Source organism: Lissotriton helveticus, chromosome 2_1 (genome assembly GCF_964261635.1).
Source record: "Lissotriton helveticus chromosome 2_1, aLisHel1.1, whole genome shotgun sequence".
NCBI classification, from domain to species: domain Eukaryota; kingdom Metazoa; phylum Chordata; class Amphibia; order Caudata; family Salamandridae; genus Lissotriton; species Lissotriton helveticus.
Genome location: NC_136059.1, coordinates 394,775,781 through 394,792,395, shown reverse-complemented (window position 1 = coordinate 394,792,395; position 16,615 = coordinate 394,775,781). Strand labels below are relative to the sequence as shown.

The following is a 16,615-nucleotide window of genomic DNA, read 5'->3' as shown; positions in this document are numbered from 1 at the left end:
TAGAGCAACGCAGGTTAGCTCATCCCATCTGATTTGGCTAAATAAAACATACACATACCCATTCACTTCATTGTTAATGGTAAGGTCAACGTATAACATGGCTCCTACATATTATCCGATTTAAATATTGTAGCATTTCCTTAAGGATAGGGCAAAATACTCCATATGAACGGTAAACCATCAATGATCCTAAACTAAAAATAGATCATGAACGTACAACCAATAAAAAATACAGAGGAAATATGTTTTCATAGAACCTGAAACTTGCTCCTTAATAAGGAATTAGGGCCATTGCAGCATGAAAATGATTATGAAAGCTACTTACTTTCATTTGGTGAAAGCGAAACCGTTCTGCAGAAAAGCATCAAAGTAAACAGAAGCAGCCAAAGCGCCATTCCTGCAATTATAAGTAATAATTTAAAAAAAATAAAAATGAACAGTGCAATTTACTCCAGGTTTTACTGTATAAAATTGCATACAAGACAATAATAAATCATAGCGAAGGCAGTTCAGAAACTATTCATTCCACATCACAATCAGAACAGTTGAAATTTCAGAGAGGTAAAATAAAAGTCTGTTTGAGGTTGAACTGACTGGACTTAAAACCTGGCAGACACCATTGTGCTTTGAACTACTGGTGCCCTGTTTGCCTTGCCCAAAATAACTAGAGGACATGTTCTACAGTTAACTGTTGGGTAGTATTTTCCAAAACAAGTTAAATAATACGTGTCTTATGATCCTGTGTAATGGGCTAAACAGTAAAGAAACAAATTGCCTCTTTATTGGTGTTTTATAGTAATTGCAAATTATATTTATACTAGCAGCCCGTCCCGACGTTGTCCGGGGATGAAATATAGCAGCGTTTTAAAGTGGGTAATGCTGGTGTTTAAATGGCTGAAGTGGCACAATAGTTATGCATCCATACAGGATTTTTATGCGTTGTTTAACATTGATCTTCTACGTCGTCTTTTAACTGTCTTGTGAAGTTGGTAATTTCTGTGCAATTTGTTTGTCCGCTTGTGCATGCAGTGTTAGGAAGAGCGTTTGTGATATGTGCCTCCTCAGCTGTAACGTTTTTGATGATCCTTCGTGATATGTGCGTCCTCAGCGGTAACGTTTGCAGCTTGTGGGTGCTGTGGAGTGGGTAGGTTATAGAATCCCCAAGAGCGTTCTGTCCGACGTTAATCCGTGTACGCTGACATTGCAGTGCGTGGCAGCGTGCTTGCGAGGGCTGCGCGTGTGTGATCCCCGCTGATAGGCTGACTGCCTTGAAGCCGCACCTGAGCACCGGACTAAATTGAAATCGTTAAGTGTGTGAAATGCCGCCTGAATGCGAAGCTCCGTGAATGCTGCTCCCCGCTGGTAGGCTGACTGCCTTGAGGCCCCGCCTGAGCCCCGGACTAAATTGAAATCGTTAAGTGTGTGAAATGCCGCCTGAAAGCGAAGCTCCGTGAATGGGGCGCACATTGTTCTAAATGCGAAGCTCCGTGAATGCTGCGCACATTGATGTTTTGCGACGCCCCTGTCAGAACGGTTAGGCCCAAAAGAGAGTACTGTGAAGGTTAGCAGTAATGCTGCGTGAATGGCGCGCGTGAATGGCTCACCCCGTCAATGCTGCGCCTCTAATAACGCCGACGCCCACAATGGACTACTTTACCCCTAAGGTTCTTTTACCTTTGTAATGTATATGGTGGGCAGATGTATAGCCTATGTCCATCTGCTGCAACTGCCCTTTCCAATGCTGTGTTGGGTGTTGTGATTGGTGCTGTACTTCTTGAGCTTACCCGCCTCAAAGGTTTCGGCTCTCTCTTTATAATAGTAAGTATAGATAGATATAGATATCGCTTGCTACCCTCGACGAGGCGTTGAAGCGCTTTGCAGCGAGTTGCACGCTATTCCTGAAACCAGGGTTCGAGGTTAATAGTTAGATGATTAGTTATACACTTTTTTACTTTTAATTCCTTTGTATATTATTTGTGTTAGGTTTGTGCCCTTTATTCTTGTTAGTTTAGTGTTTAGAGTAGGTATATAGCCTACTATAGGCCTATAGGCGAGCTTTTGTCTTTGGCGATTGCATGGGGGTGGCGACTGGGGCAGGGAGGAAGAAACAGACAAGGAGTAGATGAAACAGGGACGGGAGGGCAGAGGGAGGAGAAACAAGGAAAGCTAGGGTGGGTGAAGGGAACGAGCAGGTGCTGCCTAGGTTCGACCTAAGAAAGATTAACTATAAACTGTGAAACACGCCAGCGACTGTTACGGTCACATAAACAGATGCTCAACATATTTAAAAAATACCAATACCTCAAGCCTTGGGCAACAGTTGCTTCCGTTTTCATTGATGCAAGGTCTTTGTCATGTTCCTTTCTATGAATTATGCACAAAAAGAATAAAAGCCCCAGCGTCACTGCTAGTGTCGGGCAGATGAAACATAAAAGTGACAGTCAGCATGTCTTGAAAGGCCACACCCACCCGAGAAGAATTTAAGTTAAATGCGCTTCCATAGACTAGCTTGGATTAATTGGATCTAGGTTTCCTTTAAAAACCAGCCTTATTCCCCTCAGCGGCATTTCGTTACTTGTGTCTTAAGGCGGGTTCTCTCTAAATACCCGGAGTTGTATTTCCTTCTGAAAGCAGGCATGCTTTATAATTGTGAAATGTCAGCTTTATTAAGAATTCTTGCTTGCAACTGAAACTGTCCATACTGTGTGATTTCCCAGGTCAGCAAACCACAAAAAGAAACCAGAAAAACACCTTGAACACATGGGGAAACAAAAGATGCAGACAACAGGGAAACACCGTTGGCGCTGGCAGTAAAAGACCAGATTGCAAGCGAAATGCCGCTGGCAGCGCGACACGAAGGGGAGCATGGGCGGGACAGCGCCCTAGTCCCACACGTCGGGCGAGTGGAGCCTGAAGCGCGCCCCTCCCTGAGCCGCCCCCCCCGGCCAACAGCCAATGGGGAGGGCTCTCCGGGGGACGGGGGAGGCGCTTCTGGGGGATATGTCCAGGCCCAGCAACTAGGCTCGGCCTTTCTTTCCCGCGCCTAGTCCTAGGCTGCTCTGCGGAGACAATCTCTGCAGTAGCACAGCTGTACCAACCCTTGATCCTGCAGTTTGAGACAATCTCAGCAGTAGCACAGCTGTACCAACGCTAGGAGCGATCGTTCAAGGAGGGACGTAGTTCAGCTCCCCGCTGGATCGTATTGTACCACAGGCAATTTTAAGCACACAGTGAGGTCAGAACAGAGGCCCTGGGCGAGAGTTCTTTAGGTGAACTAATGCTGAGAAGATGCCAGCTTTATTTGTGTGGGTTGTTTATATAGCGCAAACCCGACCCGGAGGGTCGGAGCGCTTTAGATGAGCGACAGTTGCACGGTCACGTTGAATTTGGGCAAGGGGAGATTGAATTATTAGTATGGCATTAAGACGGTGCATCCATTGCAACAAAAGGAAATGTTAACTATTGCAAGAAAAGGAAATGTTAACATATTATAGCATTTCTCTGCCATTTTGTGCAATGAGTTAACTTGCTATGTTTATATAAACACATTTCCCATGTGTTTTGGTGTGTGCTGCAACTAATATAGCAGTCATGAAGTATCATCATGTCTTGCCTTTAGCCCCGCCCCAGTTTCCGGAGCATAAACCACTCGTGGGAAAGGAAAGGGTTTTAACTGCCATCCTTTCGGTTGAAGCAATCTTCAGGCAAGGATGGCTGATCAGGGGGGATTTACCCAACAGTTACAATTTTGATGTCTTCCAAGTATGAGAAGAGATAACACACATTACAATGCAACGGTCTCGCCTTTGCAAAATTTAGAGCAATTGGCATTGTAAATGACACAAATTTATGTATGTGTTGGTCTTTGAAAACAGACGAAGGGAAAACAGCATGGGCAGTTGAGGAACGTGCGAGGCAGTTGGGACACAAACCAAAGTGTGCACAACGAGTACATTTTTGTGCTTTCAGATCACGGCAAATACAAAATAGTACCACACTCAGGTGCAAGGATAATACTGCAATAAATGGCAAATACTTCACAGGGACTGCACCACTCTTTCCAAGGCAGGATGGGGAGCGCTTGGAGGTAACATGCACGATACATGGACATACATTGCGTAAGGGTGTAATTACAGCAGTATACATGAGGGTTACATGAGACCGCGAGGGTTACAAGGGATAGGAGTACCACCACTGTTAGGTGTATCTGCCAGGCCATGCTATAACCATTCAGGTAATGACCTTGCAGTGTTTAGCCAGGACATGCACTGTCATAATTGTTTCGGCTACTGTGTTCACGCAGTAAGTAATTAATCCTGATCACAGGGTGATTTCCATAATGCTTTCGCTTGCTTGGTCACTTATCACGGGTTTTCCAGCACCAGATACAGTAAGGCAAATAGGCACTTGCCGAAAACAGCTTACGCTTGTTCATTAAGCAGATAGTAAGAAAGGTGTACTACTATGACATCTTGAAATAACACCCTTAAGTTCCCTTAGGGGAAGGATGGAGAATGAAGGCGAGGTCATGGCACTTGAAAGGCCTCTAGCAACTATACCGTAGTTACAACATTACACGGGAAGGAGGATTGCCAGAAATCCATTGTCATAATGACTACTATGCCGTGCCCGCATTACGGTTACATGTTACAAAAGAGTACTAAACACGAGTACAAGGATAATACTGCAGCGAAATGGCAGGGACTTAGGATAGTCATGCCTTGACCTTGTTCATCCTACATATAAGTACAGGCGCTGTAAGATTGCCAGATGTCTTTCCCTGTCCTTGTACTTACCCAAATAACGTTTGATGAAGCACTATTCATTCCTTATAGCACTACTCTTTTCATTACAGGATGGTAGAGCGCTTTTAGTAACATGCACATTATACAGGTACAATACATTGCGTAAGTGGGTAATGACAGCAGTATACCTAGTGTTCATGTGACGGCGAGGGTCACAAGGTACAGGAGTCCCATATCCTTCATAGTCCACCGTGGTACGTTAGAAGGATTCTAGTTATGAGCGGCAAGTAAAGCTATATCAAATACTAAGTTAATCAGTCATCTGTTGATACATGGGGCGTTACCATGCGACAACTGGGTATCCAGTATGTAATAAAGCACTTTGAGGCTCAAACAAGTACAGCACCCTGTGTACAAAGGTGTCTTTTCTACCTGTACCTACGCATCCCCATATGAGGTGCGGCTTCTGTAACCAAGGGCGTGTCTACGCAATCCTCAATAGAGGTGCGGCTTATGGAACGAAGGGCGTGTCCTAAGAGCAGTTGTTATGATATCTCCATAGTGGTGTGGCAAATGGGACTATGATAGAGGTGCATGAAACAAAAGGGGAAGATGATAGAGGTGCACGAAACAGTGTCAGAAAGTAGATAGGTGGGTGGGGGGCTCTGTCATCGACGGAGGCCTCCTCCAGAGCTGTGGCGGAGTACAGGGCGATCTGGAAGCAGATGGACAGTAGGGGTACCTCTGCGGCAGAAGGATACAGTCTAAATACCTCTGCCTGGCACAGTAGGGTGCCCGAGCCAAGAACCTGGAGCCGAGGGGGTTCCAGGAAACAGCGTCGGCGCTCCGTTAGTCCTTCGGGCGGTCGGGGGGCCTGAACCGACCGGGGGTGTGCCTCATCTCCCGCCCTGACAGGGGGGGCGGGAGTCTAACGAAATAAAGTGATAATGTACTGCACCGTCAGAGCATCGCCTCGCCGTGCAAGATGGCTCCTTGGGCATGCGGGTCAGCGAGAGGCTGCTGCATTGGATCGCCTGTAAGATGACCCACCTATCAGTACCTGTGTTGTACGCAAATAAACCTGCATCACTGGTTTCCCACAAATATGTCTCATGAGTTTCCTTGGTATGTAAGTGTAATGTGCGCAGGGCGAAGCAAGCACTGATGGTGTGGGCACTATGCCGCTGGCAGCGCGACACGAAGGGGAGCATGGGCGGGACAGCGCCCTAGTCCCACACGTCGGGCGAGCGGAGCCTGAAGCGCGCCCCTCCCTGAGCCGCCCCCCCGGCCAACAGCCAATGGGGAGGGCTCTCCGGGGGACGGGGTAGGCGCTTCTGGGGGATATGTCCAGGCCCAGCAACTAGGCTCGGCCTTTCTTTCCCGCGCCTAGTCCTAGGCTGCTCTGCGCTGTAACCCACCCTGAACCCTGACCCAGCTGCAGAGCGGTTGGCACAGTTTTGAATACCTTAATGATCATGTTTTATGTTGCAGGCGGAGTCACAGGGCGATCTGGAAGCAGATGGACAGTAGGGGTACCTTTGCGGCAGAAGGATACAGTCTAAATACCTCTGCCTGGCACAGTAGGGTGCCCGAGCCAAGAACCTGGAGCCGAGGGGGTTCCAGGAAACAGCGTCGGCGCCCCGTTAGTCCTTCGGGCGGTCGGGGGGCCTGAACCGACCGGGGGTGTGCCTCATCTCCCGCCCTGACAGGGGGGGCGGGAGTCTAACGAAATAAAGTGATAATGTACTGCACCGTCAGAGCATCGCCTCGCCGTGCAAGATGGCTCCTTGGGCATGCGGGTCAGCGAGAGGCTGCTGCATTGGATCGCCTGTAAGATGACCCACCTATCAGTACCTGTGTTGTACGCAAATAAACCTGCATCACTGGTTTCCCACAAATATGTCTCATGAGTTTCCTTGGTATGTAAGTGTAATGTGCGCAGGGCGAAGCAAGCACTGATGGTGTGGGCACTAGAGAAAGCACAGTAACCTGACCCACGAGGAATGCAGCTACCACCCTGTGCGCCGCTGTTCATGCCCGAGAGCAAACCACCGTGGGTGTGAACATTAAAAAAGAGGTGGGACATGCACCTGCCTTTAGCCATTGAATGTGTGGGAAGAGTCAGATCCACACAGAGTAAACACAAGAAGCCTTGCAGAGCAGCGCATGCACGCTGGCTCAGGCTCGACCTTATAAATGACATTTCTCGATTGTCGCTCAATCCGCAGAACTGCGGTGGGGTCTCCATTTGACACGGGAGGCCGGTCTCACACCTTGAACCCTCCTGGGTGAGGCGGGGTTGATGGTTTCAGCACAGGGTGCTCCCAGGAGCTAAGGTTTGGGTTCGGCGTGAAGGGTCAGCACTAAGATGTCCCTGGCTTAGTGTCTGCACCTCAGCAGAGACCACCCGACCAGCTCTGAAAGGCTGAAAGGCTGGGGTGGCCTTACCTGCAGCCAGCAGGTTACACAGATCTTTGCAGCCGGGACGCAACCTACTGAGGTATCTGACTGAAACCCCAGAATGTTTTATTTTATAGCTCTGGCAAAAGCTGAACTTGATAAACGCATCCCTAATACATTCATCATGTGAATTAAAAAAACATATAAAATTGAATCATACCTGTACATTTACAAGGGATTTTTGCCAGTGTAAATTTCTCACAGCGCTTTTCCAAACAAACTACTTATCAAACAGGCTGTTTCCCTGCTGTTGAGTGACTGAGATTCATATTAAGCAGCGGACAATTGAGACCTGATTAATCAGTCCTGAACTATTGTAGCACCTCACAAAATGGGAGCGGCCTCATCGAGGCCCAAACGATTTACAAAAATAGTATTTAAAATAATTAAACTTATTACCGCAGATTCTGCTTTAATGTTTGATTGCGGAGCAGATCTGCGCAAAACACAGAATTGAACGCACTGCATTCTGTATATATATCATCGACCTTCGGCTAAATGAAAAGCAGTACATACACTTACCACAGAGATTTCTGCAGGTACTTCTTGCCCTTTTTAAAATGTATTTTATTTTTATTGGTTTCTATAGAGCCGATAAGGCCTAAAAGCGTGGTAGGGAGTGCTGGGGAATGAGGCCTAAAAGCAAACTGTAAATCGAGAGGGGTGTATGTTTGCAATAGGGCTGAGGAACAAAAGTGAGCAGCACAGAGGGAACAAGTGTTGAATCTACAGAAAATATACAAAGGAGGCACTAAATAAAATACCCCACGGACGACGAAGTGGCTGACTTGTAGCCACGAGACAACACTCACATAGGAGAGTGGGGTACCCGTGGAAAGGGGAGCTCCGCGGCTTTGTGGTAGGAGCGTCGAGGGTCATTCAAAAGCAGAAGCTTCATGAAAGGCTGCAGGGCCAGGTCAAAGGAAGAGTAGATGCATCTATGAACCGATGGTTAAAATCCAGAGCCCCGGCGCTGAGACATGTGGCTCAGGGTGCAAGGACGAGTGTAAGAGGGGAGGGAGCGAGGGTGGAGGAGAGAGCTTCCTCTGTGTGATGGAGGAACACTGAGGGAACTACAGGACTTCAGTTACTGTCATTGTTCAGGGACGTTATACAGAATAGTTGAAAAATAAATATATGTTCCCACATACCATGGGATTAACTAGCGCTATACAAAAGCTCACGGAATATGATGTACCACAAAATAGTACAATGGCAGAATCTGTAAGATTTAAGTTAGATAACAAACCAATCCATAATTTTTTTTTTAAATGAATAGTAATCTTTTTTTACAAGGAAGGTGTAGAAATGTAGCATTTTTTCCCTCCGAAAATCGATTGCATGAGTCCGAAGAGGCTTATTTGTTTTCACAGAAAAACACACTGAATTCAAATTGTTTCAACAAAAAAAACACACACACACACAAAAATCCTGTAGGATTTTATATTTTTAATTTCCGAAAAGGCCGGTGTTTGCCGTCGTGCTCAGTACTCGCAACTGTTTTTAGCAGAAAATGGGAAATTATTAACTTTAGGTCTTACGGAATAGCAAGCGGGGCAACAACTCTGTGCGCGTGTTTTCTACTTTAATAGTTTTTTTCTACATATTTATGATTAATTGTAGTGTTTGTTTATTTTTTAAATGTTCTGCCAGGCCTGCTACATGCCATTAACACCAGGTGTACTGATGAGATATTTCATTTTAGGGAGACTGTTGAGCCGTCAGGCTCCCGCCTGACTCTGTTTTATGCACCTTTTCACCTCCTCGGACCCACAAGGAATGCAGCTGCCACCCTGCGTGCCGCTGCTCGCTCCGAGAGCAAAACGCCGTGAGGCTGAACATTAAAAAAGAGGTGGGACATGCACCCGCCTTTAGCCATTTGCATGCTTTCATTATTGGAAGACACACACAAAAGCCACTCGAATGTGTGGGAGGTGTCAGACCCACACAGAGTAAACACAAGAAACTGAGGTTCTGTGAATTCTGAACCCGCGGGTTCCATTTTGTGTATGGCAGCCATTTTGTGGTTGCCCTCACATAGGCCCATGATTGTGGCTGAACCAGTCTTTTAAGGACATGTAGACCTTAGCTTGAGTTTGTGCTGACTCCTGTTTGACCTGAGTGAACTGACCCTGTTGCCTGAAGCTGACCTTGTTAAACCAGTTCCTGCCCTTTAGCTGATCAAGATTGAGGATCAAAGCACAGGACATTGTAGAGTTTGGTATGCACACACACACACCCCTTTATACTGCTTCTTATCTGTTTTCTGCTCCTTCTTTTATGGTCTGTTTATGATATGGGTTGTGGTCCTTTTATTATGGGTTTGTCCGGCTTGTGTAAGAAGGAATGTTAGGCATTTTGCATGCTTGCAAAAGCTAGGACTGCCCCTTACTTGTATGCTGAAGTTTTCAAATAAAAGGCCTCTGTTTTCTGAATTCTTCAGACTGCCTCATTCAGTTGCTATGGCTTCTGTGTGACGTGGCCTCACTTATTAAATTTAATAAAGATGTCTTTTCATATTTTCAGATTCTCTGCCAAGTTCTTTTTTATTAGTAAGTATTCCCTGAGAATGAAGATTAGTTCTTCAAAGCCTCGCAGAGCCATGCATGCGCGCTGGCTCAGTCTCGACCTAAAAAGGAGGGAAAGTGTGGGGTTCATAATAGAAAAGTTTGTGATGGGTCAGAGAGAGGAAGGATGGGAAAAAGTTTGAAAGGAGGACATTGTTTGTCTTTTTTTGTAAGAAAAACTGAAAACCTGAAATCAACATATATGGATGTACATGACACTTGGTAAGGGTATATTGGCTGGAGAGAACCCCACTATGCTTCAGTCAATGGAATGGTTTTCTATAGTTATTACAGTCATTTTTATAACAGAATGTATGTCAGTGCATTGTTTCATATTTGCACTGGTTTGATCATTGAACTTTAGCCAGGTCTGCTGTAAATCGGTATTCAACAAGAAGACACACTCTGGGCGCAGCGGTGGCAATCGTGGCTCCAGGGAGGGCGAGTCGTGCATGGGGATGGGGGGGGATTTGGGGGCTAGTCACGCACATTAAAAAAATAAAAATATATCAATAAACTTTCGCCGGGTCCCGCGTCTCTGCTCCTGCTTTTCGCTGACGGAAACACAGCCAGGCCCCACTGACCAATCAGAACGCTGCAATGCAGTGTTGTGGTTGGTTTTGAGCATCCTGGTTTGTTGCTGTTAGAAATGGGATTTCTGGTTGGCTAAGGCTTGCCCCAAAGCCAGGCAGAAATCACCACTCTAGTCAGGACAAGGGAGTTGCATGCTGAAGACAACCCTGCTCACCCCCTTGGTAGCTTGGCACGAGCAGTCAGGCTTATGAAAGAGGCAATGCGCAACACACACAACAGCAAACACACTAGGCACACCACAAACGAAACTCCACACAAGGTTATATAAAAATTGCCTTTGTATTCTCATAAACACATTAGAAACATAATCACACATTTACACTGTGCCAACTGACACTAGGCAATAGTCACAGGGGATTATATACAGGACCAGGCTAATCGGGCCACGGTCAGAACCATCAAAATGCAGGTAAGTAAATGCAAAACACAACTAGTAACCACTGGTACCCTAATGACCTAAGCATTATTACATTAGCATTAGGCACACCCTAAAATATCATAAAATGACGTTAGGCAATACATCATATTAGGCCCAAACCTCATTAGCATAAACACATACTAGGCCTCACCAGCATAAACACATTATGCAATAATCATGGTGCATAAATCACATTATACATACACCATCAGCATAAACACATTATGTACTAGGCCTCATTTTAGGCATAAACAACATAACATAAACACATTATGCCATCCCTTAGGGCCTTGCGCCCTTCCGGTACACACAGGTACCAACCACGGACCTGACCCCAGGCCAACTGGCCTTTCTGGGGCTAAACTACCCTTTGTCCAAAAAGTCAGGGCTCTAAAAGGTAGGGCTTTTCACATGGCTCTCTGGATGCCACTGCAGCAAAATCATGGGGCACAAATGTGCAGGAGGGTGTTGCGGCTGCCCGCGTTCCTGCGGGGCCGGCGAGTAAAAATATGCCCCCTGGCACCAACTGCGCAACTGAAGCCCCACTCCGGGCTAGGGCATTATTGTGAAAAGTATTTGCTAGTGATCTCGTTTTGATGTGCCTTTAATCACTTTTAATGTGTTGCCTCCATTTTGGGAGGGAGCGGGCTTGCTAGGAGACCGAAAGATGTCAACACTGTGTCTGAGAGTGGGGAGAATCGGGCCTCTTAAAAAAGGCTGCAGGATGAAGAAAACACATAAGTAGCATCATTTTGACTCTGTGGGAAAAGCCTCATGTGAAAGCGCGTTTGCACATATGTTTATAATTAACGCGAGACGCGGCGGGGGAGGGGCGGAGAAGCGTTTAGAAAACGAGCAAATTAACAGCATCCGGCTTTGCAAGCTGGCGGCTGCGCGCATGCAGGCGCGCCTGAATGCAAACGCTAGGCCAGCAGAAGCCTGGGGTAGTAGCACTTTTAACAAGTAACACAAGAACGTTATTGTAAACAAGCTCTTGGCATTGCTGTGGGTGGGCGGGGCGGAAGCGCATTGCTTTGAAGGCTGATGGCGGGGGCGGGGGAGCAGCTTGGGAGGCATTCCTTTGAAGTCCGGTGCGAGGCTGATGGGTTTGACGACGTGCACGCGCGTCTCACACGAGTGCATCACATGAACTGCACGTAATCCGCGCTTGGTCAAAAGTTTGTTTCGCCTACTATATACTCGCCTATTAATCCCTGCGGGATATAATAGGCGAGACCTAAAAAGGCTAGGAGAAAGGCAAAAAGTTTATGGATGACCCTGCAAAAAGGGCCAAGTCCAACAGTCTCTCACCCAGGGAATGGGAGCCAAGGATTGTTCTCCATGTAGGCTGTAATGCAGCCTGCATGGAACAAGGGGAAGTGTGCATGACTGGTTTGGGCTGCCCGGGAGGGCCGGACAAATAGTCTTTCGGCACTTAGGAGTGGGCAAACCACTCCTCCGCTGCCCTGCTCCGCGAGCAGAGCAACCCCGCCCACCTGCCCACCGGCAAAGAGTTAGGAAACATAAAATGATAATAACTATACGTTATTATAATTTTATGTTTCCCCTTCTCGCACTGCTTGAAAGCAGTGGCGTGACACTCCTCTGTCATAGCTGAGGAGCTGCCACTGTCTATGCGATAGTTGTGTCCATGCAACGTTTGCTATTCTGCTGTTGAAGAGTTTGGAGTATGCAATGTAGTACTCCTGCAGTACTCTTATGTATTCTTACACCCCTTTGTGTATTTTTCCCAAAATATCTAAAATGGGGATATTAAGATAATATTCATATACAACTAGTTGAACTAGAAGGGCTGTGGTCTCACTGCACTTTTAATATAGCTTTACAGTCCGCTGTAATGGGCTCTACCGGCTATTAAAGGCCTGCTCCATGCCTTTAACAACAGACCGCAAAAAACAACAAGTGATGGACTGAATGTGGATCAATGTCACACACTCCCCCAGTCAAAAGATCTGGGCCCAACAGACCGGGCCTTTAATGGCCGGTAGAGACTGCTACTGAGGGCTCTAAGGCTAATTGAACATTCCACCCCAGAAGGAGAATGCTCTAATTTGTGAAACAAAGGCCTCACGGATGCCGAGGGGATTGAAATTTCCTCTGGCTTTGTGAGACCTTTGTTTACAGCATCAGCTGTAACCAAATATTAAAATGTTAGAGCTCCTGGCTTCTACCAGCCATTGGAAGCCTGGATCACTGTATTATTTTCAATGGAGCTCCCCACATGCCATTGTTCTATTATTAGGGAGTTTGATTTACAAAGCCATGTACGACTACATAAAGTAGTCTTGTAGAACTGCTTTCCTTAATTATAAATGCTTTTGCAAACTACCCCCACAGAATGGATATAAGTTTACTAGCATTTGTATCATCACATGTATACAAACAAATGGATGTAATCCCAATATAATATTTCTAATTGCATCTATGAAAGCGATTATGGGTCCCAGAGACATTAATCTTACATCGGATATCACTTTGTCTGCCCTTTATCTTATTTAACTGAATGATTGCAAGCCTCACTGCAAAATCTTCTTGTTCCTGCCAGGTTTTTAGATATGCATGCTAGTGAGCAACACCATCTGTGCAACAACTCCTCTTTTCACACTAAAGGGCTGCCAACGTAGGAATGGCAGAAACATGCATTATCACAGACAATACCTACTCAAAATGTATCACACATAATTTTAAGAAGGTACACAGTGTAATGAAAAGAAAAAGACTGTTCAAATTAACCAAATGTATGAAAAAGGGTAAAAATAGGAGTGGCAGAAACATGCTTCATCATAGACAATATCGACTTGATATACATCATAAATACCATTTTAAGATGGTATAGGTTTATATAGGGGGCTGTATGTAGCAAATTGCATTCCCAATCTGTACTGCTGTGGCACTAAACAGTGATCATTTCAGATATTTACTTGTGAGCAAATAATGGTTATTTTCACACTGAGGAAATACATACCCTAACTATAAAGTGAGGATACAGTAATACAGTATCTTGAATAAGAAACTTAGGATTCAGTAATATAGGAGGGAGCAAACAGGTGGGCAGGGTCAGAGGTGTTTGAATGAAGCAAGTGCCATTCCAACATAAGAGTTTCCCAACTTTCTGAAAAGGGCAGGATACTAGTCAGGGCAGCATCTTCCCTGCCCACTCTTGTAGTCAGGGATGAGCGAATTTCAGGTGAGTAAAAGAAGACCGGCACTGCAAGCGGTCTAGTGAAAGGGCATCTGTCTTTTATAGAAGGATCGGCTTGAGTTATGCCCAAAGTTTAAAGCTGTCAGCAGGTTTGGGGCAGGGGCGTAGCACATGCCCCTGCGGTGCGGGGGGGGGGTGGGGCAAGTTCCAAGGGTCCCCCTCAAGACAGCACTCTGGATGCAGAGCTCCTGATTGAGCGGGGGGGGGGGGGGCCTCCACGTGCCTTGCAGGGAGGCCCCCACAAGTTTCATTTAGCATAAGGTACAAATCAATTAGAAGATCATGCATGTTCTGACAGAAAAATCAGCAATGTGTGCACTGAATGTATACAAAGTATGTTTATATTTGAAGTAGTGGATCACTTGTTATGTACCGCAAGCAGTGCAATAATTGTATGATTGTAAAGAACAGAAACGTGCATCTCTTCTAATCCGGTCTCTGCACCCTTTACACCGCCTAAAACGAATTTCCTCTTCTCATGCCAAAAAACATAAAGGCCTATGCATAGCTGTGTTATTCCTTGCCACAGAGATTATCAGTCTTAGTAAAAAAAACACTGGTCTTTACCATCAATTGTAATCCCTACTCCAAATCAAAAATACTACTAAACGTATCAAATTAATACCATCTCCTTGGAACAACTTATTTAATCAATTACAGCCTTTGTGTCTGTTCAAATGACTCCACCGATGTCTGATAGAAGGTGATCTTCATTATGTCCCCTCAACTATACCCCTCATGCTACCATTTGACTTCTCACTGTCCCTCATACGTTCAGCCCCAGTAACCGAAGACTAGCCACTGACGTGTAGCTGGCAAGTGGAGTGACACCGACAGGACATGTAGTCTCACTTCCTATTAAATGTAGGGCCCTGGAGTCTTAACATTATAAGGGCTGTTGACTAAAAGCCAGAGATTGTTACAGGTGCTATACATGAGACATGAGTTACTGGGCACCAGAGCACTAGGTACCATGGGCGTATTCCAAATATTTTTTCATATACTTTTAGAATTTTGGGTGAAAATGCTTCCAGTCTGACAGATTCCCCTACTTAATTACTCAGCAAAAAAAAATAATAATAACTACAACATTATTACATAATGCAAGGTTTGTGGCTGAAAATAGAGCGTGCCCAAAGAGAACAGTAATCCGTTTGTGTCTTGCATTGCCCACTAGCATGTGATTACAAGAGCATGCTGCAGGCCACAAGCAATATTCCAAAGAACCGTCTGATTAAGAATGATGGATCCCAGAATGCTTCCAACTTTCCTCTTTAACATACATAGTTCTTTGCTTCCTCGGGGCAAAGAGGTGCACATTTCTGCAATGTCAGCTGACACAGAGCACATTTCTGCACAACATTAATGCAGTCGCGAAAACAACAATCCCGTTCTAAACTGTAATATGATGAAATGAGAAAACTCCCAGTAAACCCGTTTCTTTCACTCCTTCAGTAGTGATCCATACCGTGATTGGATCACTGCTACTTTTATGAAAAGATCTTGGTGGGGATCAAGTGTGATGAAAAAAGACTGATCAAAGTATCCAAATGATGAGAAAATAGAGTTAAACATAGGGGAAACATGCATTATCATCGACAATACCCTTTCGATATGTATCACACCTCACAATTTTAAGAGGTATAGAGTGTGATGAAAACATACTGATAAAAGTAACCAAATTAATGGAAAAGCATAAAGAATAGGAGTGGCAGAAACATCTATTCTCAAAAACAATATGCTCTAGATATATCTCACAAATACTATTTTAAGAAGGAATAGAGTGTAGTGAAAAAAGACTGATATGAGTAACTAAAAGTATGGAAAAGGCTAAAAAATAGGAGTGGGTGAAACATGCATTCTCAAAGATAATATGCTCTAGATACATTTCACATATACTATTTTAAGAAGGTATAGAGTGTAATGAAAAAAGACAGATAGGAGTAACCCAATGTATGAAAAGGGTAAAGAATAGGAGTGGATGAGACATGCATTCTCAAAGATAATATGCTCTAGATAGATCTCACAAATACTATTTTAAGATGGTACACCGTGTAATGAAAATCGACTGCTTAAGGTAACCAAATGGATGAAAAGATGTCAAAGAAATCTCAGACATTTTGATTACTGGTTCCGGACAGAAAAGCTTCAGAGATGACATTGATTAGATTAGAAGCTTGTTGAAAAAAACACGAAAAAACCACAAAGATGAAAAATAGAAAAGTGATTAACGAGGATCCATCCATGTCCTATTTCTACCATGACCCGACGAGGGAGATGAAAGCAGGGAGGAAGGACCGGAGGACGCAGAAGGGGAGAGTTATGGAGAAAAGGGTAAAGAGGCTTGAATGTGGGACTGCAATTGGAGGGTGAAGGGGAAACGAGATCACATAGCTGTAGAATCAACCAAAGCAAGTGGAAATGATAAAGAGGAAAAAAAGTGTGGAAAGCAGGCTGGGGTGTTTGGGAATTCAAAGGAACAAAAAACTAACAGATAAAAACACGTGAGGGGGAAGAGAAAGATATAAGTTGGAGAGTGAAGAGGAGAGGAAAAGTTTCTCTATGAGTGGACCGGGAGACAGACCCATAAGACGAGGGTGGAGAGAGA

General features: G+C 45.1%; 1 protein-coding gene across 11 annotated transcripts in view; it reads right to left on the bottom strand.

Annotated features, from left to right (window-relative positions):
- GHR (growth hormone receptor) overlaps window positions 1–16,615 on the bottom strand; it is a 1,023,550-nt gene that overhangs the window by 365,232 nt on the left and 641,703 nt on the right. For all 11 annotated transcript variants that reach the window (XM_078675015.1, XM_078675021.1, XM_078675018.1 and 8 more), the window contains one exon: window positions 326–397. In XM_078675015.1, the coding sequence (XP_078531141.1) occupies window positions 326–395 (70 nt within the window). In that variant the 5' untranslated portion in view covers window positions 396–397. The remainder of the gene's footprint in view (window positions 1–325; window positions 398–16,615) is intronic.